This window comes from Heterocephalus glaber, unplaced genomic scaffold (assembly GCF_053883595.1).
Source record: "Heterocephalus glaber isolate CG9 unplaced genomic scaffold, H.glaber_assembly_v1.0 deba00000818, whole genome shotgun sequence".
Lineage (NCBI taxonomy): Eukaryota > Metazoa > Chordata > Mammalia > Rodentia > Bathyergidae > Heterocephalus > Heterocephalus glaber.
Genome location: NW_028258164.1, coordinates 17,267,785 through 17,294,751, shown reverse-complemented (window position 1 = coordinate 17,294,751; position 26,967 = coordinate 17,267,785). Strand labels below are relative to the sequence as shown.

The 26,967-nt window shown below is 52.8% G+C and overlaps 1 protein-coding gene across 6 annotated transcripts in view; it reads left to right on the top strand.

Moving 5' to 3' along the window:
- Cnpy1 (canopy FGF signaling regulator 1) overlaps positions 1–26,967 on the top strand; it is an 86,633-nt gene that overhangs the window by 37,786 nt on the left and 21,880 nt on the right. For all 6 annotated transcript variants that reach the window (XM_087207838.1, XM_087207836.1, XM_004860338.3 and 3 more), the window contains one exon: positions 4,541–4,653. In XM_087207838.1, coding sequence (XP_087063964.1) covers positions 4,555–4,653 — 99 coding nt within the window. In that variant the 5' untranslated portion in view covers positions 4,541–4,554. The remainder of the gene's footprint in view (positions 1–4,540; positions 4,654–26,967) is intronic.

The following is a 26,967-nucleotide window of genomic DNA, read 5'->3' as shown; positions in this document are numbered from 1 at the left end:
TTCGTGGCCGTGGCCGGAATGCTTGTCAAAGCCCTAATCAGCCCTGTGGCTGTGTTTGGAGATAAGAGCCGTTAAAGGTGTAGTGAGAGGGAAATGCAGTGTAGGAGTGGGCTGTGGGCCGACTCCGCTGGTGTCCTGACACCCATAGGAGGATGTCAGGACACCCACACAGAGTGACAGCCGCATGAGCACACTGGAAGAGGCCGTGTCTACAAGCCCAGGGGGAAGGAAGCAGCCCTGGCCACACTGTGACCCCAGGCTGCCAGTCCGTAGGGACCATGAGAAAGAGACTTTGCTGTTGAGGCTGCCTGGTCTGTGCACTTGTGATGGCAGGAAAAATATATTGCTGAAGCCAGCACAGGTTTCAGAAACAGCACAATCCCTAATCAAAGTGGCTTCAACAAGGAGAAATGGATTCAATCACATATATGCAGTCAGTAAGTAAAGTAGCCCATGGTGACCCCAGCGAAGTCGTCAAAGCACCAGCTTCTCTCTGCCTACTCAGCCCTTGGTGCACATCTTACACTGATTCCCTCATGGTGCCATTTGGCTGCCACACCTCCAGCTATCACCTGCAGAGGACCAATCATAGGCAGGAATGAGGTGCTGAGCTGTGCAGACTCTGCCACCAGCCCTGCCCTCACATCCCATAGCACAACACACGCCCATCCCAAACCAGCAGTGGGCAGGACGTGCAGAGTGGCTGTGGCTGGCATTAACTGGAAAGAGGCCAGTTTCTCTGACACACGGATGCTTTTTTACTGGGCAGGAGCAGGGCTTTATCAGTAGAGAAGGAGGAAGTGGGATGGGAAATGACCATCGCTGTCCCTTAGCTTCCCCTCGGAGAACTCTGCCGCTTGCCCTGGTCCTTGGTCTGTTCTGGCTGGGGCCTAAATGACCCTGGAAACATCCAGTGTTGCTTACTCCAGGTCCTGCAGGGTCCATGTGGCTCCCTCTCCTTTGTCTGTCCTCCAGCCCCCAGCACCTCCACCTCTCCCCTTCCCTCAGGGCCTTGGGCTCTGGGCTTCCCTCCTTCCTCAACCTCACCCCGCTCCGCCTCCACTGGGACTTCCCCAAATGTGGTTCCCCGCAGGCTTGGCCTGGCTGGGCCACTCCTCCCTCTGGTCCTATTTGTCGCTTTCTTAGTGCCATCTCAGTCTCTGCAGGTGCGGCTATCTGCCCCACCCTCCTGACCCGCGAGGCCTCAGTCCAACTGAGGCGGAAGCTCCACTAGTTTCCCAGCCAGGGAGGGATGGGGACCAAGGGGCTGGGAGTCTCCTGCAGGTATCGCCCATGTGCATGTGGGCAGCACAGTAGCGGGTGCCCAGGGAAATGTCAGGGTGGCCTGGAGGTGGCTCCTACACAGCCTCCACTCCACTGTACTCCGATGAGGCTGCTCATGCTTGGCTCCTACACTCCGGAGAACTCTGGGAGCCCAGCCCTCCTCAGTCACTCTGGCTGGCCATGGCAGCTGGAGCACAAGTCCCTGCTGGCCCTGGATACCCCTGCTTGGGGTCCCTCTGCACCTGAGTGAGCTCACTGATCACCCCACCAAAGGCCACCCCTCCAGGGCATGGGCTGTTGCTTGTGCTTGGCGACTGCCTCACATTTTGGTGTCCAAACTCTTGTTGGCTTGTTGATCGTTAACTCTTGTGGGAGGAAGCAGCCATAGTGGGGCCCGGTCTGCTTCTTGCCTGTTCCTGCTGTGTAAATACTTCCATCAAGATCCCAGGCTGCCTGGGAGGTGCTGGCACACAGCGCTCGAAGTCACCTCTTGGCGGCTAGTTGGAGATCGCCCAGGACTCAAACCCTCAAGATTCCTCTGAGTCTGCCTTGCTGACTCTGTCCTCTCTTCCCACCCCCCAGATCTTTCTCCTAGAAAGAGACAGGGAGGAAAGAAGGGCGAGGGAGGGAGGTGTGGGGCTGAGAGGCTTTGGGCCAGCTGGGAGGGGGCTCGCCCTCTGGCAGGCACTGCGACCCGCCGCTCCCCCCATGAGGCCCAGCTCCCGCCGCCTGCTCTAATAAACTCTAAACTCCAGTGATTTAAGTGAAGATTTCAGATTAACATTTAAATTAATGCTGGACTAGAAATCTGCAGCCCGGGTCGCTGATGTGACTCTTCGCTAACTTGTTCTGTGACCTGGGGCGGAAATGGGAAATGATCTCTTCGGAGCCACTCCTCAGTGGGGAGCCCACCCCCATCCAGAAGGGAAACCACAGCTCCCTGTGAGACAAGATTGCCCTGGGAAGCTCTGCTGGACTGTGTAAAGTGTGTCCCTTCTCTGGGGCGGAGGTTCCAGGTAACTGACCCTGTGACAAAGAGGCCGGCAGGGCTGTGGCCTTGTCAACCCTTGATGGCCCAGCTCCCACCTGGCTGAGCCCTGGGCCCCTTCCTGTGTCCATCACAACTGAGGAAGTGGGGAGCACACCAGCCAGGAGATGGGATGTGGGCCCAGAAATGGCTCTGTGGACTGAGCGGGCCACACTGACGGACAGCCGAGGCTTTCGGTCCTGCCCTGGACGGTTGCTGGATGTGCGTTTCATGCCAGGAGTGACTGTGACTCTGCGGCCCCAAGGGTCTCATTCTGGTGACCAGTCCTTCCCCTGAGGAAAATGGGCCATGTGAAGCCACTGTGCATGGCCACTCACCAGTGCTCAGTCCCCTGCTCCTTCCAAGCCTCCTAGGGACACTGTCCACTCTTCCGATGGTGGTTGTGACCTGGTCCTGCCACTGTCACCTGACCACTAAAGGCCCTTGGGGATGCACAGTGACACAGCGATCACACTCAGGAGGCTGGCTTCCTGCACCTGTGTGGCGCCCCTCGATGGCCGAGAGCAGGGAGCTGGCCCTGATAGCCGTGAGGTGCTCCCTTCCCCATGGTCAGGTGGGCCCAGCCTTGGGGGCTCCTGAGAGTGGGGATACCCAGACAGCCTGCCGAGCAGGGACACGGGGGACAGGGCTCCCAGGCTCATCTCCAGCCCCTAGTCAGGGTCCCAAGCAGAGAGGGAAGGCACAGCACTAACCAAGGTGACCGCATGGCAGAGCAGCTGGCAAAGCCACTCCATACAGAGTAGGTCAGAGACCGGCAGCAAATAGCAAGACCTTGTCCCTTCTGCTGTGTGGCTTTATACTCTCCCCCAGGAAGAGGACACCTAGTTCCCCGGAAGGCCCAGTCCCAGAGCTCTCTCCCCATGTCCCTGATGGCTGAGAGAGCTCCAGTCCATATCCCAGCTCCAGAATGTATGTGCATTCTAGTGACAAGAGACAGGGCCTCTCCTAGCTGGAGAGTGCAGGAAAAGCTAGTGCTGAAAAGGAGGGACCCGAGGGACAGCAGGTCACCGTGACTGTTGCTTTTCCACTTTTGCACGCACAGACATTAAACGCTGGTATCATCTGTGTTCTCCACCTCTGATCAGGGCCGAGCAGCCTTCCACCCCAACTGATGGGCCTCAGGGACACAGCCTACTCACTGGACTCTCCAGCCAGGAAGGACCAAGTGCAACCCCAGACCGGAAGATCAGCAACAGTTAACCGCAGTGACCAGGGTCACCAGGCCAAGCTTGAGGGCTACCAAGGCCTGAGCTCCTGGCCTGCACACCAAGGGGGGGTGTGAGGGCACCAGGCTCCCGGAAGCTGCCCCGTCCTTCCCAGTGGGGCCGTGGGAAGGCCACCCTCCCAGCACACTGCCTGGACAGCAGCCAGCCCTGTGCACCAGGCATCTCCATGACCACAGCAGCCTTTGTCACTATCCAGGCAGACTGTGCCACCAGCCGAGTGAGCCCGGGCACAATCAGAGAGTGCCAGGCGCAGGGTGGGGGCGACAGTGCCGAAGGCAAATCCCAGGCACACGAAGCTCCTGCCGCTCTAATAGGAAGACTTGGAAATGCAGGCTCAAATCAGACAAGGGCTCTGTGTGTCATTCTCCAGCCAGGGAGGCCGTTCAGCCCTGGAGGCAGACGTGGGTTTGCACACATCCATGCCCAATTACATCCCTTTGGGCTGGCCTCTTTGCACTGGCTTCTCGTCCACAGTCAGGGCAGAGAGGGGAAATCCTGTCGATTTCCCACTGATTCAGAGGCACCATGTGGCTTTGCTTTTCATCTGTAAGGATGAGGCCCTCTGAGCTTGGGGATGAGGGGAGATGGGTTTAGGAGGGAAAAGCAGACACGTGGCTGATGAAAGGTAACTTCCAGAGCATCCCCTCAGACCTCCAGTGCAGCAAAAGTAGATGTTTGGGAGCAGGGTGCAGTTTGGGGCTATGTAGTACAAAGGGTGCTTGGGTCTAACACAGCCACAGGGGCTTCTGATGTCAGACAGGCTCATATTCTGCTTTTGAAAGAGCAAAACACCTACAAAGAGTACAAAAGGGAATACAAAGCAAACGAGTCTCTGAGGGTTGTCTTCGAACATGGCAGCGCAGGACCTTCCCCATTCTGAAGTCCACGTGGCTGCTGGCTGCCTGTGCACTGTTCAAAGGGGCCCAGCACCTGTCAGAACCTGCTGCCTTTCTCCTGACTGGCTGTCCCATGTCTTGTTCAGCGTGCAGGGCTCTGATGGATGAAGTGGAGTATGACGTCACCAAAGCTCGGCAGAAGAAGACTAAGGTGGGCTCCTACCGGATCAGGCCTGACGGGACGCAGGAGAGGAGAAAGGTAGCGGAAAAGAAATTATGTGCTAGTGTATAATTGCGGATATGGGCAATTACCAACCATTTATCCAAACAGCAGTTGGTCTTAATCTTCTAACCTTTCTCTTGTTCAGGGTATCAGCTCTAAATTGCTTCTGAGTCCTGGGGGACCTAAAGTAATCTTTAAGCTTGAAATTGAAGTGTCTCTCTCAGCACCTAACTTTGGTGTCTTGTCAAGTTGGAAGACATTCAGCACTGTTGTTCATCAGAATAAAATAGGGCTGCCATGGTTCTTGGGCAAGGCCAGCAGGGGTCCTGGAGGGGTGGAGGCTTCAGGCTGAGCATCTCCTCTTGGGCTCCTCCTGAGGTCGGCAGATTGGTAAGTGGGGGCAAGGGAGGCCTGACCCATCTCCTGGGGCTGACTCATTCACTCAGCCAATGGGGAAGGAGAAATGTTCTTGCTCAAAGACAACTCCATGAGGCTCACCCAATGCGATGTGCTGGGAGGGGGGCTGGGAGGAAGGAGTCAGGGAATCGGGGTGGGGGGCTGAGGATGTGGGTGCTGGTGAGGATCTAGGTTCTAGTTTTAGGAGACAACTCCCCGACCCTGCTCCCAGCACAGAGGCTAAGAGCCCAGAAACCCAAATCCATCTCAATGCCATTCTCAGTCACATCAGGAAAAGTGTCCCATAATGCCATGCAGCCCATGCAAAGGTGAGCAGACACTAGGTTTGAATTTCTCACTGCTGTGTTCATCCTCCCATAAAGCACCTTGAGATAGAGCAACTATGCGACAGAGCTGTCCCTGCACTTCTAACTTTCTGGGTGGTAGCTGTCCAGAGAAGACAGGAGTGAGGTAGACAGACTCTCGCAGGGCTGCATGCAGCAGGTCACTGTGGGGAGGAACCACATCCAATGGGCAGCACATCATTTGCCTGAGTTAAGAACAAGCAGAGGCAGCTGGAAACCAGGGATCTCTCTGGGATTCGCCTCCCTAAAAGGATCTCCAAGGATGACCCTCAAGAGGGATTTCACCAGAAGGCGGTCATGCAGACCCACTGACCGTCACCCTGCCTGGCACCCAGCACTCTGGGAAGGATGGTGAATAGGGGGCAGATGCCCTCCCTTCAAGGACGATTCAAAGACCAAGGAGGCCTACTGCACCCAGGGGCCAGCCGGGGGCTGTGACACAGACAGACCAGGCCCTTGGTTATGTGGATGGACAGGAGAGGCAGAGCACAGGTGCACCAAGGCCCCAAGTATCCCCCACACAATGGCCAATCTGACAGCTCCTGTTTCTGAAGAAGCCCTGCCCTGGCTGGGAGGGGGGGAGTGCACCCCTCCTGCACTCTGTGAACCCCTGTGAGCCCCTCCTCCTCTTCCTCAGTACCCCTCTCCCCCTACCCTCTCCTCTGCCTGGTTAGTCCCTGGCAGCACCTGTGTCACCTAGAGAATTCAGCTGTCCCGTTCCAAATGACCCTTCCTCTGCATGTGCTGCAGATGGGCTCAGGAAGCCTGGATAGGGGGAGCCATGCTGGGCCCTCAGGGTCCCAGGTTCAGGACCCTTCCCCTCCCTTGTGCAGCCCCAACATTGTCTTTCTTCCCTTGGCTCCAGATCCCATGAACAAGCACTGCCCCATCCGGGGTCCTCGGTCCCAGGTCTCAGTTCAGTGGGCCCTGGCCACCTGCAGAGGGGAAGCCCTGGGCACTGAAGGACTTGGCAGGATGAGTGGGGGCCCAGCTCCCTCCCTGAGCCCCAGCACCTCCCGCTGCCCACACCCGCTGGCTCCTCTGCAGCAGTGCCCAGGATACCTCCAAGGAATTCCTCTAACAAGAGTCTCACACCTGTTCCCAGGTATCCTCAGTGGGTGGCAGCTCTGTCTCCCGGAGACATGACGGGAACTCGTGGACTTCATGGGCTCCTCATCCCACCTGTGTCCATGCCTCCGGGGGCACCTGCCCTGGGAAAGCCCACCTAGTACAGCACTGGGCCCCCAGGGCTGCTGTCCCCTCTCTGGCAGGAAGCGCTTATGAGGCCCCACCCTCACCCTCCTCTAGGGGGCTGCTGAGCCAAGGGGGACCTCGAAGGGACAGGGACCAGGATGCTGGCCTGGTGGACAGCAGGGCCCAGGAGAGGGAGCCCCGCTCCCTCCCCGAGTCAGGACCAAGACCTCGACAGCTGCCACACAGCCAGGGAACCAGGGTGGGGCTCAGGGTCTTGGAGGCGGGTTTCATGGCCTTCTCCCTGACCCGAGGCCCCACAGGGCAGAAAGAGGGCAGAAGGCAGGTCGGGAGGTACTGGGGACTAGGAGGAAACTAGTCCTGTTTATTTTAACTGCTGTTGCCCACGAGATAGCTGAGAGACCTTCAAGGTTACTGGTTTTATGGGGCTGCCTATAAAATAGGGTTGCTGGGGGAGCAGCAAATTAGTAATACACAGTGCCTGCCACCCGACACTCACAGAGTCACTTCTGTCTGCGTTGGAATTATTCTCCTCCACTGTGGCACATGACTGCAATCCCAGCACTCAGGAGGCTGAGGCAGGAGGATCGTCCTGAGTTTGAGGCTGGCCTGAACTACATAGCAAGACCCTGTCTCAAAAAACAAACAAACAAAAATACTCTCCTTTTGAAGGTTTTACATGCCATTCTCCTCCCTTTAAAAGAAGAAATTAAAGTCGCACAAAGCAGCCTTCAGCTGGTTTGTAACAGTGAATACTCGATTCCACTTGCAAAGGTTTCTCTCCAATTGCAGGGTGAAGGGGTCTGCAGCTGGTGACAGGTGAGAGGTCCTTCCTGCTGGCGTTGCTGGGTGGGGATGTCCCCAGTGACGGTTTCCCTGAGCTGTCACAGGCCACATCTGGTCAGAAAGACACAGCCAGTGTGGTGGTACTGAGATGCCATCTCTGCTTCCTTGTTAGCAGACTGGACTAATGGTGGTTTTGGCCAAAACACAATGAACTGCCCAATGTCCAGCTGCATGGAGACAGATGCTGTGGGTCAGCTGCCCGGGCCAGTGTTTACTGCCTTTCTACAAGCCCAAAGTCAGACCTTTAAGATGGGGGTATCAATGAATAATGCTCCCAGGGGACAGGGTCTGGGAGCCCAATGTGGGCTCACGCTTGCTCCTGTGTGTTGCAGCCCTGAGCTCTGGCTGCCAGACCCAGGGCCAGCTTGCTTATCTTCTGGCAGGGCCAGGAAGGAGCTACATAGTGCTGGGCAGGAGGCACAAAGCGGAGTGCCAAGGCTTCCTCTGCCCTGGCCCAGGGGAGAAGCAGGTCATGTCCTCTACACACTCTGGCAAGTTCAACACCAAGCACCTTCTGGTTCTACTGTGGTTTTGGGGTTTTTTGGTTTTTTTGTTTTTTTTGGCATTAGGGATCAAACTTCAGACCTTGTGCTTGCGAGGCAGGCGGTGGCACCACTGAGCTAAATCCCAAGCCCACTATTATTGTTTTAAGGCAGGATCTTGCTGAGTGGCCCAAGCTGGCCTCCAACTCCCAGCAATCCTCCTGCCTCAGCCTAGTGAGCACTGAGATGGCAGGTGCGCACCACCATGCCCAGCTTTTTTTGTTTTCTTACAACTAATAGGAGTGAACAGAGCCCCTGAGCTGCTTCATTTTAGAATTGTAGGAGATGCTCTCACACATGCACTGCTGTGTGTGTCTGTGTGTACCCAACACAAACACAAGAGTTGGAAGTTGCCATCTCCAAGTGGACAGGACAGGAAATGTGGTCGCTCCGGCTGCTGGGGAAGCCTGGGGGCTGCCATGTGGGTGACATAGTTGGGTACTAACAGGTGTGTTGGTCCACCAGCTGGCTGACTCAGTGAAAGGCATCAGAGAAGGCTGGACCACCTTTCAACTCCATGTGCTGAGGAACTTGAGTTCTTTTAGGTTAAATAGGATGAGCACCCAGATCACTGCCCCCTGTATTTCAGACCAGTAGCCAAGCTGTTCTATGCTTCCAGGGGACAAAATAAGGAACATGGGGAGTTGGGTAACTAATAACATGGTGCAACATGACAGGAACAGTTCTCTCCTAGATGCACATGTCAGAGAAGCTCACTGGCCTCAACCTAAGAGTGCCAATGCTCAGCAGTAAGACCGAGAACAGATTAAACCCAGATACCCACTCTCCATCCCTGATCTTCATTTCTGCAGCTTTGCTTTTCTCTGTACCCCAGGGCTGCTGCTGTAGACAGTGCATACACCGGGTGGCATCCCTGTGGTGGAAGCCTGGGGACCCGTGCTCCCCACCCTGTCCCCTGGCCGAGTCAGCAGGAGGACTTTTCCCCAGGGCCTCCTGACCTCCACCACAGCCTCAACAAGGGTTAGCCACCCTCTCCCTCCCCAAACCCCGGGATTAAAAACTCACACCATCCCCAGGGACTATGGAGAGGACAAGTGACATGAAATTAAAAGAGAAAGAGATTATTTTAGTCCTCTTGGTGGACATAAAACAAGGAATGGAGCGCAGGCCAGAAAAGCTGTCCTTTTGATGGACTCAGGTGGCAGGGGCTAGCCAGCAGCAGGCACAGGTGATTACAAAGTCTGCACTTACCTCTGATCCCACAGATATTGCTCCTCAGGTCAGGGGTACTGGGGCTTCCCTCAGCCTGGCTAGAGAGCACCGGGAATTCCAATTTGATGGTCACATTCCTCTCACAGGGGATGCGCAGGGACTGGAGGAGGGACTGGAGCAATGCAGAGGTGCTGTTGATAGGGAGGGGACACAGGCACCGACTCTGCCCCTGTTAGTGAGGGGCTCCCCATCCCGATGAGGCCGCGGGGTTTTTAGGCTTCTTTCCTCCTCTCCCTTGGGCATAGCCTTACAGTGACGGCAGGACTCAGCTTTGAGCAGGGCGAACTTCTTGCCCCAGCCCTTCCTCTTGAGCAAAAGCTTGGATGCCAGGGCTGTCTCATGTATTAAATGCCAGTTGTAAAGCTGCCAGGGGATTTAGGCCCGCTCCTTCCTCTGGAGCCCTCTTCATGGAGTGGGGAAGTGGCCGGGAGGCCAGGGGGAGGATGCAGGGTGACGGAAGTGAGGCCAGGTGCTCTGCAGGTGTGTGTATCTGTGCGCGTGTGCATGCATGTGTGTGCGTCCCCACTTGCATGTGTGTGTACGTGTGTGTCTGTCCCAGTGTCTCTGTGGGGTTTAGCTGCAGTAGGAGGACACAAGACTCTCCCTGTGAGTACGAGCCTGGAATGGGTGTCCACTCGGGGGTCATGCGTGAGTGATAAAGAAGAAAGCGACATATTGTTTCCTGAGAGCAGAGGGAGGAAATGGATCCCCCCCCCATGAGCTGGGCTTTGCTTCTGGAGTTTCTTGGGTCTGACTGAAAAAGAATTCGAACAACATTTGGGAAGAGGAGGGGGGTGGGGAGGAGGAGGAGGAGGAGGAGGAGGAGAGGGACATCACACAGTAAAAGGACGCGTCACGCGGTGTCCCGGCTCTGAAGAGTGGGGAGCCACTGTCCGGGAGTGGCTCAAAAGACAATGAGAGGGATGCACAGCCACATGGCCCACACAGGCCCAGCTCTCCAGCAGGAGGAATCCATGGGACCTTCTTTGTCATAAATCATCCCTAAAGAAACAGTCTGAGCTTTCAGAGCGGTGTTTCTCTTGCTAACTCCAGCTTCAGTTTTGCCTGCAGAAGGTCCTGCGCGAGGTCGGTCCAAGGGGACCCCAGCCTGTCTTTTCTAGCAGATGCTGTCACACACGTTCCATGGCGTGTTCTCTGGTCTGAAACCCGAGATGACCTGGTCCCTGCACTGCAACACAGACCCCGAGGAGGTGGCCACTCCCCCAGGGCCCTGCCGTGGTCACCAGACGTCCCAGGTTGCAGTGGCCACCAGCTCAGAGATGATGATCCTGGAGGAACTGCTGAAGCCCCCCAAAGCCTTGCCCATGGCTGAGGCATTTCTTGGCCTATCACCCCTGTCCCTTCAGACTGTCACCCTTCAGCCTGACATTCTTGCTGGGATTTCCTGTTTGCTGTCTGCCCGTTGATTGTGTGCAGCTGAAAAGAGCAAGCTCTCCCAAGAGTCAACCAGGGAGCTATTAGGAAGCAGAAATACAAATCAGGAATTATCCCCTCTGAATGCTAGCTCTGTCCCCACTTGCCTGTAGCCCCCAGCTGACAGGAGGTGCTGATCCCAGGCTGTGGAAACAGGACAAGCAGGAAGCCTTAAAGCAGCCAGTAAAGACCAGGGCGCCCCAGTGTCAGGCTTTGCAACCTGCAAGCCTGGGTCCAAGAGTTGAGGACCTTGGATGCTGCCTAAACACGGTTTGAAACTTCCACACCACATTGCTAGTCTGACACCGGACACACTCAGTTCATATCTTTTAGGGGGAGAAGCCTGCAGATATAGCCTGCTACCAAATATCAAAGCCCAGAACCAAACACAGACCTGATTCCTTGAGTTTTGATTTTAACACCATAGATATTTAGTATAGAAGGTAGAGAAGATGAACTATCAAGAATTTTAGCATAGCATGAAGCCAATTTTTCCCCTTTAAAAAGTATGGATCTTGCCTGGGCAACTTAGCGATTTAGCAAGACCTTGGCTCAAAGTAAAATAAAATAAAATTTAAAAATGGGCTGGGGATGTAGCTCAGTGAAAAAGCCCCAAGTTCCATTTCCAGTACCACAAAAGAAGAAAGTCTGTGTCGAATGAGAGGCCCATCCAGGGAGGAAAGAGTGAATGTCCTGAACTGGAAGCCCCCTGCATCAGCATGACCTGCAGGCCTCCTGGCCCTTGTCCTGGGAACTTGGCCACTTGGGTTTGGGTGGGCCGAGTAGACGGGGCTATTTGTAGCGGAGGGTGTCTAGACTCACAGGTGTCCAGGATAAACCTGGACGAGCCGCGTGCAGATGGAGGTGGGACCCTCAACATGCAGCAGAGGCTTCTGCCCAGTGGAGTCAACCAGCACAAGTGTCCGCCCGTGGAGCCGGGTCTGCAGCAGCCACTCCCATTCAGCAGCTCTGTACCCACAGAACCGAGCTATGGCTGAAGATGTTCTGGCTGTCCTCACAGCAGAGGATGAGGGCCCTGGCATGCAGCAGGTAGAGTCAGGGAGGGACCTGCTCTGCATCCTGCAATGCCCGGGACCCAGCATACAAACCTGCTGGATCCTCACCAGCAGTAGAGTCGAGAGCTCAGAAACCCTGGAGATCAGGAATTCTCACTCCCATCCAGGGCTCCAGCACGTGAGGGGTCATGGCCACAGTGTGTAGAGAAGCACTCTGCTGGGAATGCATCCTTACCCTGCCTCTGGGAGCCTGGCTGCCTGTGTGGAGCTGCAGCTATCAGCAGTGCAGGGCCACAGCTCTAGTTAGATCCAGTTTGGAGAGTGGCAGGTGAGCAGGATGGGGAAGCCACAGGGCTGAGCAGTGTCCCTCAGAACCTTCGTCCTCCAGGAGTCTCAGCCTGGAACCCCACTGGGTCACACTGGAGTCGGGGGACCTAATCCAGAGCTTAGATCCTCATAAGAGGATGAAATAGAGACACCTAGAACAACAAAGACACAGTCTGGGGCCAGGAGGTGAGGAAAGCCCTGCCCAGAGCCTTGCAGCACAGCCCTGTGGACACCTCAGTCTTGGACTTTTGCCTGCAGAGTAGAGAAAATGACCTTCTGATGTCTTAAGGCCCCAGTTTGTGGGGAAGTGCTTTGCTGCCCACCCTACGGGATAAATATGGGTGGAAATATGGAAGTCTGTCAGTCTGGGGGAAGGTGCATGCAGCAGGGCAGCAGCAGCAGGGATCTGCAGCTCAGGGACCAGATCAGCACAAGTGATGTAATCTATGTGCTCCAGAATACCGCATATAACAAGCTGCACTTTTCATCATGCTGCCTGGAGCCACTTTGTCGGGGTCCCCTGCTGTGGTCCCCAGCTACCAAACCCTGGAACACTCATTGCTGGCACCCGGTGTGTTCTCCTAGGGGAAGAGTCTCTGTCACCAGGTCTCTATTGACTGAGGAACAGTTTAAAAGGCCAAGAAGGCACCTGCTGCAAAAAGTGGGAGCCACAAGGTGCTCTGCAGAAGCAAAGACTGCATCCACCATTCCACCTGGCACTGGAGGGGCCTCTGACTTCACCCGAGTTAGGGGTCACCTCCCCCACGGCCTCATGTTGGCCCTGACCCCCTTCTCTCTAGGCTGACTTCCACAGGCTCTCACACTGCCTCCAAGTGGTGGTGGCCACTTTCCTTGGCTGGCGCCCCCACGGTGCAGTCTGGCTTACTGCAAAGGAGCAGGGTGACTGTGACCAGGAGCCACAGTGTCACAGCCATGAGGACTGGCAGCGCCGCCTGATGAATGGGTCTGGGTCTGTCCTGGGCCCCCAGGAAGCAGCCCTGTGAATCCAGTGAGATGAATTTAAAACAAGTAAATGGCTGCTGGTGTGGACTGGGCTCCAATGGAGATATCTAAATGTTTTTATTAAAAGAGGTCATACTCTCTTGACTGTTGTTTGAGTCAGGTGAAGAAATAATTAGGCTCTTTGGGCCCTTCTCCTGCCCCTTTTCCTGAATTTTCTGAAAACAGTAGAGGAAAAGAGTCCTCTGGCCATAGGGGAACCAAGTTCGGCTTCTCTCTCTCTCTGAAAATGTAGACTTAAAGGTCATCCCTTACACTTTAGTGTTCCCAGGTTCCACTAACAAGGTCATCTACTAGCAAGATGGGTCTCAAGCTGCCCTGATCCATCAGGGGAAGACTGGAGTTTCTGAGGCAGGCAGTCACAACCACATCTAGAGAGGCCTAGGATCTGCAAGGCCAAATGCGGAAGGCTTGGTCTACAGCCCATGATACCCCTGAATGCTTGTGGAGCCTTTAAGGTATGGGATCTAGTGGGTGGCAGTTAGGTCACAGGAAGCATGTTCTTAAAGGGGATGTTGGGACAGGGCCCTCCCTGTCTCTCTGCTTCCTACCCATTGTAAGGTGAACAGCTTCTTCTACCACCACTTCCTGCCATGATATGCTGGCTCAACAAGGCACAGAGCCATCTGGCCATGGACTGAGGCCTCTGGAACCATGAGTTGAAAAAACTTTTCCTCCTTAATTGCTGTCTAGCTCAGGGTTTTTGTCACAGTGTTGGAAAGCTGACCAACATAGGCCCTACGGGAAATGTTGATGACTTAGAAGATGTCCAGGTCTCACACGGTCAGCCTAGCAGAGCATGCTGGTGTCTGATGACTCTACTTTGGATTTTCAATTGTTTCTTCGTTAAGAATATTAAGTGACAAGGGCCAGGGATTTAGCTCAGTGGTTCTGCCGCTTGCCTCGAAAGCACAAGGTCCCAAGTTCGATCCCCGGTACAAAAGAAAAAAAAGAAGAATTTTAAGTGACAAAAGTAACCCATGATGATTTTAATTAGAAATAAAATAGTCTTCTCTTACCCTCAGTTTTGCTTTCCATGGCTTTAGTTGCTTACAATCAACCAAGTTCCAAAAATATTAAATGGCAAATTCCAGAATAGAAATCAGGGAGAAATGTCACATAACATATTGTAAAGACACAATTTTGTGTCTCAGATTTATAATTTGAGAAAAACTCATAAAGTTGTCATTTTCAAATATTAATGTTTGAAGCTGGGTGTGGTGGCACATGCCTGTAATTCCAGAATTCGGGAGGCTAAAGCACGAACATCACTGAGTTTGAGGCCAGCCTGTGCTACATAGTGAGTTCAAGGGCAGCCTGAACTACACAGTGAGACCCTGTCTCAAAAAACAAAAACAAGGCTGGAGATTTAACTCAGTGGCACCGTGCCTGTCTCTCAAGCACAAGGTCCTGAGTTTGATCCCCGGTACCAAAAAACAAAAACTCAGAAGTACAAATATTGATGTTTGGCAATCATAGGTAATGGGTTTGACAGGGTATTTGTTGGAGCATTTAGCCTATGGAGCCTAAATTACAGGGAATTAAAAGCACTCTTACAGATGCTATGATTCTGTGCTGTGATGACATAGTGAGCCTTTACACACCCAATTCTCTGCTCATTCCATGTATCCTTCATCATGACGATTTACCATGGATAGTGTAATTATGGGGTCTTTCTTCTCAAATATCTGAAATGGGAAAATTAATTTTCACCTTTTAGTTCATGCTGACATAGTAAGAAAAGTTTCAGCATAGGTTAAGTGTGTATGTGTAGGAAGAACAGAGTGTATCTAGGGCTTGGTACTTCTCGGATTTCAGGAATGCACCAGGGGGCTTGGAACACAAGCCCTACAGATGAGGGGTCAGCTGTACAGGAAGAAAGGTCTGTGATCTGCCCTGCTTATCCTGTTCCAACCCCCAACAACGTCCTCCCACCCAGACAGATGTGCATTTAGGGTTTTCTGGGTGTGGTCATTTTTTCAAATAAAAATTTTCCCTCTGAAGAATATGATTTTTTTTTGAGAGAGCATCTGGCTATGCAGTCCAGGCTGGCCTCAAACTCGAGGCAATCCTCCTACCTCAGCCTCCCAAGTGCTGGGATTACAGGTGTGCACCATCAAACCTGGCTAGGAAATGTTTAATAAGCTTCATGTTAGGTATAAATGCTTTCCTAATGTGATGGGTCGAATGGTGTCCCCCAGATTACTGCAATGATGACATCTTCATTCCCCGTGTGACTGAATTTGGAGACAGGGCTTTTAGAAAGGTGACTGAGGATAAATAAGGTCACAGGTGGGGCCCTGGTCCAGCAGGAGAGTGCCTGATATAAGAAACTCACAGCTCGATCCCTACCACAGGAGCAGCCCCACGAGGGGACCTGCACAGACCTGACTGGTTCTCACCTGAGCCTCGGGCTTCGGTATCCCTGTACGAGAGAATGAATTTGCTGCTTAAGCCAAGCATCAGTGGTGAGGAGCTGCAGCTGTGGCAGAGTCAGGCCCTGGTGCCTAATGAGGGCACATCCGCCAGCTCAGGGGACAGAGAGGTACCTCAGTTTCTACAAGCCAGCTGCACGGGACATGGGGCGCCTGAGACTTAGACGGCCTCCTGTCAGGACTCTCATGTTGGTTCCAGGGTTTTGTTTGTATGTTTGTTTGTTTTTGTAATACTGGAGATTGAACCCAGAGCCTTCACTGAGCTACATCCCCAGCCCTTTTTACTTTTTATTTTGAGACAGGGTCTTGCTAAATTGCCCAGGCTGGGCTTGAACTTGCAATCTTCCTGCCTCAGCCTCCCAGAGTGCTGGGTTTATATGCATGTGTGTGTGTATAGGTCACCAAACCCAGCTTATTCCCGATCTCTTGCCACCACAAAGCAACACTGCAACAAGCCTCCTTGATTTCAGGTCCTTATGCATTGTTGATTTGGTTTGTTTCTTTCTTGCTGTTGCAGCTTGTAATCCTAGTGACAATGTATGAAGGAACTTGCTCTCTTGCATTTTAGTCTGCAATGGATAATATCATTCTTCTAATTTTTGGTAACATAACAAGCAGAAAATGGTATTTTCCTGTAATTCTAATTTCCATCTCCTGACTCCAGCAGAGTTAAGCATATTTTCACTAGGGTGTTCTTCACTTCAAGTGCTTCTCTTTCAAGTTGGTTATTTTATCTCTCACTCATTTCTCTCTTGGGCTGTTTCTCTTTATATCCTTATTATTGAAAGTCATGTGTAAGGAGGGTGACTGTGACTCACAGCTGTGACTGGCCATGGCTTGGCCCCTCCCCTTTACGTACAAATGGCTTTGTGGATTTTCTTCCCCTGGCCCATGCTTCTGTTCCACACTTACATACTGGGTCTATGTGGAGCCTGTGTTTAGGCATGCTGCGGGGAGGAGCACTACTCTCTAGGCGGATGAGCAGCCACCCCAGGAGCTGACTCTGTTGAGGGAGTACCTCCCACCCTTCCACACCCAGAATCTCAAGAACTCTCCATCAGCTTCCCTACGAGGTGACATCACAGGGAGCTCTGCCGTCAGACTCTTCCTCACGCTCCTGGGCATCAGAAGGATTTTATAGCTTGCTTGGAACCTTACAAGACTGCATTTCACACTAGCTATTTGTAAGGTGAGGTATGACTCATCCTGCCTGTGTCCCTAACGTGTGCTTGTGTGCCCCTTCCACCACCCAGGTGACACTTTGCTCACTGTAGATTCTTGGAGCTTCTGTAAGATAAAAGGATTATGGAGTAGCTGCCTGATGATGGCAGTGTTACTTCCTCTCGGTCCATTCTGTGCACTTTGGGGACCATTGCCACTATTTTAGAAAGCATCTAGGAGAGCAACAGAAGGTCAAGAAAGGAGGAGAGACCACCTACTGAGTACTTAACCTGATGCGACAAGTCTCCACCATCCGGGTTTAGCTCATCCCAGCCAGCATGACAGATAGGAGCCTATGGGACAGGAGTTGGCATTTCCCCAACAGGACACAGAAGAGGAGCTGTGACAGCTGGAGAGCCCTACTTGTCCTGAGTGGGATTGGTGGACAGGGAGCCTGCTGGGCAGAGGGGACCCCAGGCCACTGCCACCCTCCACTCTGTGCTCCACATGCCCTTGGATTTTCTCAGTCTGGCTGGGACAAACATGCACACTGGCAGACATGTATGTAGTGCGTGTGTGTGTGTGTGTGTGTGTGTGTATCACTTGTGTTGGGGCTTAGCATCTCCTCAGCCAAGTGCTCTGGGTAGAAATGGAACATCACACATAGCACACAGGCACACAGAAAGATCCAATGCCCTGCTCTCCTCAGAGAGAAGAAATAAAACAGATGATTCAATACTCCTGAGCAGATAAAACAATAAGTATCAGAGGGTATAAAGCGATGAGAGACAATTAAAGCTCATGGTAGCTTAGCACAGAATTAGGGTTAATTAACCAAATGCTGGTGATGCAGACATTTTGTTTTATAACTACAAACAAGTGTGACTGGGCACTGCTGCAATCTCAGGGCTATGCTGGATGCCAGGAGCCCACCTGTCTCTCTCCTTGGGCCCTGGAGAGGACAGGAACCTCTGTCACTTGTATTTTTTTAGAGTGAATGGATTTGCTCCCCCAACATGTGGCTTTCCAGTGTCATGGTTCATGGCTCCACCCTGAGCCCTATGGCCAGGACCTGACATTGGCCATTCCTTAGTTCTCCATTCCTGAGTCAGGCTGTCTCCTGTGGTTACGTAACACAATCCTGCAAATGAGGGGTTCAGGATGGATCATTCTGGGTGGCTGCCTAGTCACTTTCACAACATACTGGACACTGAAACTTAGAGAAGGAGAGGTTTACTTGGCTCACAGTTTCTGTGGGATTAGTCCATGGTCAGCTGTCTTGAGGGCAGAAATGCCACAATGGGAGGGTCTGGTGGAGGAAAGTTGCTCATCCCAAGGCAGCCAGGAAGCAGAGGGTGAAGGGAGAAGCTGGGGACAAGATCACACCCTTCCAGGTCACACCCCAGTGACCACCTCCAATCAGGTCCTGCCTCCTGATGGCACAGTCGACTACTGAACTCTTGAATAGATAAAAACTCTGAGGAGTATGGTGCCCCAAGATTGAATCACCGTCCACACACATGAGAATTTGGGGACATTTTAGATCTAAACCATAATACTCCCTCATGGTTCATGAAGTTGGAAGTCCAAACCTGAGGTGCGGCAGGAAGGCTGGGAGCGAAAATCGCTCCCAAGACTCCAGCTGTAATCCCCCTGGTGGTGGCCCAGTGGTGCCCTCAGTCTTTGGCACTCCTTGACTGGAGATGTTCCTTCCCAACTTTGCCTGTGTGGTCCCAGAGCCAACTTCCCTCTGTGTCTCTCTCTGCTCCTCTTTGTGCAGGGACACTTGTCATAATGAGCCAGAGCCCATCCCTACACAGGACCCCATCTGAACTAATTCCTCAAGACCATCTTTCCAAACAAGGGGACAGATATGAAGGCTGGGACCAAGCACCTCTTTTCGGGACACAATTCAACCCATAAGGGCTTTGGAATTGGATGACCTGGGGTCCCACTGGTTCTTGGGGGTTGAGTGGGCAGCCACCTCAGTCAGGCCTTTCTGTAGGTGTTCCTGGGGATTGGGGGCTGGGTGGGGAGGAACCGAGGCCCTGTGGCTGTTTTATGTTTATGCTGCTAACAGCTGCAAGATGAAGCCACCTCTTAGGGGCTGTGTTCTCACCCTGCCTATAGTCCAGAGACCCCCAGCATGCCTGCGTCTCTAGATCCATAATGAAGATATTGTGGGACACAAACCCTAACACTGACCTTTAAGCCCTCCTCCCAACTGCCATTCCCTTTCCCCACCATCCTGATGCCTGCCTGGGTGCTCAGCTGAATGTCGTTGATCCTTTATCTCTGATCTTTGCATCTCTTTGTGGTACATGAGATGGTTCCCCTCCACACTGACTCAGACCACGTGCCAGGAATAATTTCACAAGCCCAGTATTAGATGCCGCACAAAAGTCTAAACACATGATGCATCTAACCTTGGATTCTGTAATTCTGTCACACTCAAAACAAGCTGTCAAAACCGTCTGGCATGACTTATCCCTAATAAATCCCCAGTCCTGTTAATTGCTCCTTATTCCCCTGAATAAAAATTGTTTGAATCCACAAATCAGGTGAAGAATGTAGGATAATGGAGATACATTTAGAGGACTGGGGCTGTCTCTCCCCCAGGACAAAAGGAGCCACGGGCATCATGGGTGTCTCCACTCATGAAGGGAGCTGGATTGAATGCAGCCAACTTTGCACCTGGTATTTGCAAGTGGTTCTTGGAACTTTGGCAGAAAAGGTAGATACCAGAGGAATGTCTCTGAGAGGGGACTGAGTCCTATAACCCTGATGGTTCTAGCACGGTGACTCTGTGGGCATCTGCCTGGGGCTGACTGGGAGTGGCTTGCATGGGGCCAGACCAGGGCAGGGTGTACCTGATGTTTACAGAGGGACTGTGGCATTACAGACCTGGTATGTCTGGCTTTGGCATATGAAGCAGTTTTGTTATCGTGGGCAAGAGCCCTCCCTCTGGGGCTGAGTTAGAGTTCGTGCTCTGTGTGGCAGGATGAAGGGGCAGGGTGGAGACCCCAGCGGGACACTTTGGGCCAAAGACAGAGCTGGTAGTTTCAGGAGGCAGGGGCCTGGGAGGAGGAAATGAAGCCACAAGCATTGGCAGAGTGTCCTTCAGAGGGGCGAGGGCTATGCAGGCCCCTGCTGACCTCCTCACGTGGCCACAGCTTCCTGGCCCCAAGATGAGTAGCAATCTCTCAACTCCCTGGCAGTGGTGAGGATGACCATCCTGGGGGGCCTGGACAGGTATCTGCCCAGGAGGCAGACAGGGCTGTTCAGGTAGGAGCAGCTTTGTCTTCCTCTCTGTGCCTCTGAGTGCACGTGTCTGTATGCACACTGGAGTGTGTGCGCAACACATGCAGGAGGTGCAGGCACGCCCTCCAGGGGAGAAGCAGAGGGCATCCAGAGAAGGGGGAAGGAGACAGCAGAGACAGCAGGAGCCACCTTGAGAAGTGGGCACTTAGGAGAGGGTGGTTGGATGCAGTGAGCACCTGTCCTAGACCCCTGCAGACCAGGAGCTTGTCTGCTGTCCTGTGGTCCCCTGCCCTGAGGACACCTGGCCCTGCCCATGGAAGACACCACTGTCTCCACTGTCCAAGCCAGAGCCGCCCAAGCAGCATGCAGGGCCCAGTCCCCAGCAGGCGGGTCCCTGAGGCTCGTCTACCTCCTCCCATAATGCCTGCGCCTGGAGGACCCAGACTGAGTTCTTTTCCAGAGCTGTCAGAGTTCTAAAGTCGAGTTAAAACTGCCGAAAAGAAAACATGTATCCAAACACAGAGTGTCAAGAAGAAGGAGACTTAGGGTTACCTCTTGGGATTTTTCATTCTTAAATAGTGAAAAAATAATTAGTTCAGCCAGGTGTGCTGGTGCAGGCCTGTAATCCCAGCTCTGGGAGGCTGAGACAGGAAGATCCCAAGTTCGACACCAGCCTAGGCACTTAGTGAGACCCTGTCTCAAAATAAAAAATATAAAAGGGCTGGGGATGAAGCTCAGTGCAAAGGCCCTGGGTTCAATCCCCAGTACAATAACAACGAGGATGACTAGTTGGAGTAGAAGCGCATTATCTCACATCTATCTACTTCTAAAAAATCAGCAGGGGCCAAGTGATAACAAGTGAGGCGAAAAGCAAAGAGGGACAACAGCAGGCCTGACCACTACCCAAAGGCTCAGAGGGACACACCGTGGGGTGGCACAGCTCCTGCAGCCCTCTGCTCATCCCCAGCACAGGGACAAGGTGGCCGGGGTTTCTGAGCACGCAGCCAGCAAGCTGTCTGTGTCAGGGCCCCTCCTCATCTCCAGATGGGAGATCCGCACAGAAAAGCTGCGCCGTGACAGGCACAGTTACTTTACAAGTTCTGTCCCTCTGTCAGCGAAGCTCCACATCCTGCCTCGGCCAGGAACACCAGGGCACAGGCCAAGCATGAGGAAGAGCCTGTCAGGAATGCCTGTCTGGGACCCCAGTCAGGCCTGGGACCTGAGAAATTTGCCCAGCAGGAAAGAATTCGGCACACACAGAAACTTGCAGGGTGAGGGGTCAGGGATTTTCATTTCACCACCGGCAATGTCCTGAAGTCAAGGAACCTGAGATGAGCTGTGAGTTCTCACAGGCCCCCTGGTAACATTAACCATGGATATGCAGACTGTGGGGCACCAGGAAAATGTCCGCAGAAAAGTACAGCTGTGTGGGACAGAGAACAGGGAACTGGAGCTTCATGGGGATGGAAACTGAGGACACATCAGTTTATTGGGGTGCTCGCAGAGCCTTTTCCATCATATTTCAGTTCCATCTCTGGAGTGAAAATAGCTGGGCCTGGTGGCAGAGGGCTGTAATCCCCACACTTTGGGAGGCTGAGGCTGGAAGATCGCAAAAAACAAACAAACCCAAACTATTTCATTGACTGCTTATCTTGTGGACCTATTGACTCATGGTTACTAACGGCCCCGAGTGAGAAGGAAGCACAACAAAAAGACTTTGTGTAATAAGAACGAAACTGATTGATTCATCTAGTAGTCTCTTTGTTGGCCAGGGAGAGAGGATAGGTTGGACTCCGATCACGGCTTTGCATCTTATACTTGTTCTTTCCAAGCTGGAGATGAGACAGAACTGTGGTCCAGGAGTCATTCGAGAAGCAGAGACCAACAAGTCACCCTCTGTGGCTCTGAGGAAGGCTTTCTGAGACCGCGCCTTCCTGCCTGGATCTAGAATGTGTCTGGTCGAGACCTGCTCAAAAGCCAGAACTTCAGACACCAAAAAACTTCTTTTTTTTGGAAGGGGTACCGGGGACCAAACTCAGGACCTTGCAGCGCCACTGAGCTACATCCTAGGCCCTCACCAAGCAACTTCTGAAGTGATGCAATGTCCTGAATGCCAAGTGTTGGAACTACATCTGCAGTCAGCTCTGGCTCTAGAAGGACCTGATTTTGATGAGCAGACATTGTCCCCTCTGCCCCTGGGCTTCTCTGTCCCACAGCATGGCCCCATCTGGTGGGGCCTCGGACACGAGCACCTGCCCCATGTGTCCTTGAGGAGCCCAGAGCACCCACCAGGGAAACAATAACCAAGAATGAGCGCAGTGATTCTGAGAACACGTTCAGCCCTGTGGCACCAAGGAACAGCTGAACCCAGGTGCCTGGAGCCATGGAGCTGCCACTCAGCCCACTCTCTGCCTCTCCATTTTCCTTGAGAGCTGAGCTCTCACTCTAGCTGTGCTGTCCAATTGGCACTCTGCATCTCACCTGAGTCAGCACCCATTGGGTCCTAGGGTGCTTAGTGCTTCCACAGAGGTCAGCTGTTTGGGGCTGAGAGCAAGGAGTCTGCCCTGGCTTTCCTAGCATGTGTCCAAGGACGCACCTCTGTGTCAGTGTCTCTGTCCTAAGTGGCCCTTCTCTTCCTAGATGAAACATAGAAGCAGAAAATAAAGTCACTGTGGGCAGCCTCTCAGCACTCCCACCCCTCCTGCTCCTGGTCCTGAGTTGGTACTGTGCCCATAAACCACCCAGGGCTTTCACAGATCTGGGGGAGCCAGGATTCCCAGGCCCCACCAGAGAACCAAGGTCTGGACACCCATCCTGGAGGCAGCTCTCGGGTCCCACGAAGGTGGGGTCACGGGGATGGCACAAAGTTACTCTGTACTGCTTCAGTTTGTGAAGGTACACTGAAGGTACCTAAAACCTGGAAAGATATGGAAAAAACAGGAGCAACATGCAAACCCTCTGCAGGATCCTCCCATCAATGACTTGGCCTGGTCACATTTGGATACTACTGCCCAATTTACCAAAGGGGTCATAGGAAGATGGGAAGGTCACAGACTGTGCTAACCATGGTCCACTGAGCAAGGCCAGGCCAGAGTGTGGGAGCTGGGCTGCTCCAAGCCCTCTGCCCACTTCCATTCCAGGTGGCCTCAGGGAGACGGATGGTTAATTCCTAGCAAGTGTTCAGTGTCTGGTGATGGGGTTGGCCTCGCCAGCCATTGCCTGGCGTGTGGGGCTCCCCTGCAGCCACTGTCACTTCCTCTGTGGAAATACAGGCCGATGGATCTGTACCACAGCCACCTGGGCTGGAGGCTGAGCCCCCTCACAGCCTGTGACCATGCACATTAGTTGGGGCTGCCCTAGCAAACCGCACAGATCAGGGCTGTAAATATAGCTCCAGGGGCAGGAAGTCTGAGGTCAAGGTGTCACAGGGCTGGCTCCACTGAGGCCCCTCTCTTTGGCTTGTACACAGCATCTTCGTGTCTGTGTCCTGGCATGGCCATCCCTTGTGTGTCTTGGTCTTGATCGCTTTTTTTAAGGACCCCAGTCAAGTTAGGAAAGTGGCCATGGCGATGGCCCCTTAACCCCAATCACCCTTTACAGACCCACTCTCCAGACACACCACACTCTGGGGGCCTGGGGCTAAGGTATCACCAAATGAACTTTGGGAGCACCATCCAGTCCAGAACAGTGCCTACCCTGTGCCTTGCGTGGGGCACGACACATGGAGCCACATGGCTGGGGAAGAAAGAGGATGCCCCGGTGAGGATGAGCATGACGGCCACCTCTGTGTGCAGAGGCCTCTGGGCTCAAGGAAGCCAGACCCAGCCACGCAACAGTCATAGCCGAGGGCTTCGGTGAGGGACTCCAGTTCTCCATTTGGGACAAAGGGACAGTCAGGTTGTCGTCCTGGGATGAACAATTTCCTGGAAATGACACTGGTTTGGAGGCACTGTGATCGGAGGGAGGGGACCCTGCCTGGCCATCATGAGCTCCCAGCAGCCGCCATCCTGGCTGAGGCTGCAGTTGCTCCAGGTGGGGTCCCCATGTGCCCAGGCTGGGGGCGAGGATTGCTGGGGTGTCTACTCAGCTCTGCCTGTGACATTTTCTCCTCTCTGTGCCTCAGCCTCCCCATCTGAAAACTGAAGAGTCCATGTGGCTGTGAGAGGGGAGTGAGGGAGAGATAATCACACAGCATAGTGACCTGGAGGGGGCGGGGGATGGGCCATTCACCGCAGTCTTTAACACGGGGCCTCGTCTGGGAACTAGGATTTAAAACACTTCTCTTGTCTCATTCGGAACTACTGTTTTGGGGTGGAGTAAAGTAAGACTTATAGAGAAACACTGGGGAAGGCATCACTAAGACAGCAACACTGGGTTCTAACAACTGTCCTAAGAATATTCATCACCCCAGTTTGTTCGAGCCTCTCTTTAGCCTTCTTGAATCTGTTTCCCGTGGGGTGGATTTTACCTTTAAGCCACTACTCCTAAGTGCTTCCTACCATGAGTGGGCGGCAGCCTGTCCCTTTTGGGTGGGATGCAGATCATGCACTCTTAGCCCCTCAATCTACCAAGGGAGGAAGACGAAGCGACGCTGAACAGAGGGCTTGCTGCGGGCTAACCTGTGTAGCATGGAAGGGACACATGCACACACGCACACGGGGCACGTCTGCTCACGTGTGTAGGTGTGCACACGCACCAGGAACGTTTATGGAAGGAAAAGAGCTGTGAGTGTCTGGCTATGAGCCCTTTGATTCTTTTGGTTTTTAAAAATTCAGTTAAGTAGAAGTGTAACTTTTTCCACTGAAAAAACATTTTCAAGGAAGAGCTATCTTTCTGGCCACTGGTAGTCAAGACATGGGGACTGTCCCTTGAAAAAGGGCTCTTGGGGGGCCAGGGATTTAGCTCAGTGGTTTCTCCGCCTACTGCGCAAGCACAAGGACCCAAGTTTGATCCCCAGTAACAAAAAAAAAAAAAGGTCTCTTGTTCTCTGCTGGGAGAGACTGCCCTTCTGGGCAGCTGAGACCTTCTCTCTATTTTCCTCCCATTCCCAGTTATGACTCAAACCCGCCAAGAGACAGGCAACCCCGGAGGGTGCATCCTCCTCTCCCAAGTGACACCTTGGGCTAGCGCACTCCCTCTCCACCCACCCAGGCCTCTCCTTTTGTGATGTGCACCAGGGGCTCACGTCAGCACCCCAAAGCACAGAAGTCCTGCTCTCCCGGGGTCCTTGGGCAGGGGGTGACTGGTGTCCTTCCAAGAGTGGGGACACAGGTAGCCAAGGCCCTAAACCAGCTCTCCCATGTGTCCTCAGGCTCAGTTGGGGCTGAACCCTATATTCAGGACATCCAGGCCTGTTCCGGGAAGGCATGAGGGCCCAGGGAGCTCGGGGCTCAGACCAGGGTGAGGATGTGGCAGCAACGTAATGGGGATCTTCCTGAGCCAAAAGCCAGCACTCCTGGGCCAGGAACCACAGTCCCTGCCCCTGCCACTGCATCCAGCCTCACCCAAAAGCCATGCAGCGTCTTCCTGTTTGCTGTTGGCTAGGGCCCCAGCTGGCACCTTCTGCACAATCTGTGTGTGTGTGTGCATGTGTGTGTGTGCTCACGCATGGTGCGCACGCAGCTTCCCCTCTGTGAACATGAAAGGCCCGGAGTCGAACTCACCATCCAATTCTCCTGTCCTCTCTCCTCTCGGACTTCTAGTGCTTTACCAGGACATTTTGCCATTTCCTTACCCTTTGTTCACTATATTCAGATGACAAAGTTGGGAAATGCAGTGACAGATCCTCAGAGTGTGACTGTGCCATTTCTGTCCTGGGAGGAGCCTGGCAGAGGTGACTGTCTGCTGACAGAGCCAGCCACCACCGAATGTTTTCAGTAACAGGAGGCTGGAACCTGAGGCTGTGTGGGCAGAATATCCTAGGAGAAGGAGACACTGTATCCAGGGAAGCTTCGACTAGTGGAACAGCAGTAAGTGGTGCTGTTATCACTTAGTTACTGGGTCTCCACCAGCACATATTGTGTTTCAGGGATTTTATTTCAGTTTTTATTCACAATCAGGAAAGAGTCCTCTTCGGTAAAGTCAGAACTAGAGATGTGACTTTGTCTGATGTGTAGCTGGGGTTCAGTGATTATTTGTTGAGTGAATCAGCAAATTCCTATTACACCCCAATTTGCATTGTAAGATTGTTGCTAGTGGCCTTTTGGACACTTTTGCTTTTTCCTAGTAAGTGTTTGTTTTTGTTTTTAAGACCAGCAAAATCCTCTGAGCTGTGCCAGCTGGAGGCAGAGCCAGACACAGCATGAATCAGGAGCCCAAATTCTAGCTTCCGTGACTGTCATGGAGAGGGAAAATGGTAGCATTTCTCCTGCAGATAGTGGTAGTCAGTTTTACCTAGAGTGCTTGAAACTTAATAGGCTTTTTTTGAAGACTAACAGGACATTTTTAAAAACAGGAATTCAAAGAGCAGTGCCAGCTTTATATTTACGAGTGATAGGTATATGCTTTTGACTTCAGGAAAAACTCACGTTGAGTACACGACAGCCTCCCTCCATTTTCGGCACACTAAATGGTCATTATACGATTTTTTTTCTATTTTGTCACTAAGTTGAAAACAACCTCCAGAATTTAAAAAAGTGATTGAATTCTGTGACTGCCTCCTATCACACTGTTCTCATTTAATTACTTTTTTTCTTAACACTTTGAATATGTATTATGCATATACGTCCAGGAATAGTAAGGGCAGGAAACACTTGTTGACCATTTTATTTTAAAAAAGAAAGGCTGATTTCCATTATTCATATTATAGGAGGCAAAAATTAGATGTTATTTTTAAAACGCACACTTGGGTCGGGGATTTAGCTCAGTGGTTTCGCGGCCTGCTTTGCTGCGCATGCGCAAGGACCCGAGTTCGATCCGTGGTACCAAAAAAATAAATAAATAAAAAATAAAAATGCACACTTGTTTGTGCTAAGTCATACGGAAGTCTTTGTGTTTTCCCTCCAAGATGTTGTGGAGGGCACATGGTCACTCGTGCGAACCCAGAGTTCATGATCACTAATGTGAAGTCAGTAAAACGGCAATCACCTTTGTTGTTTAGAAG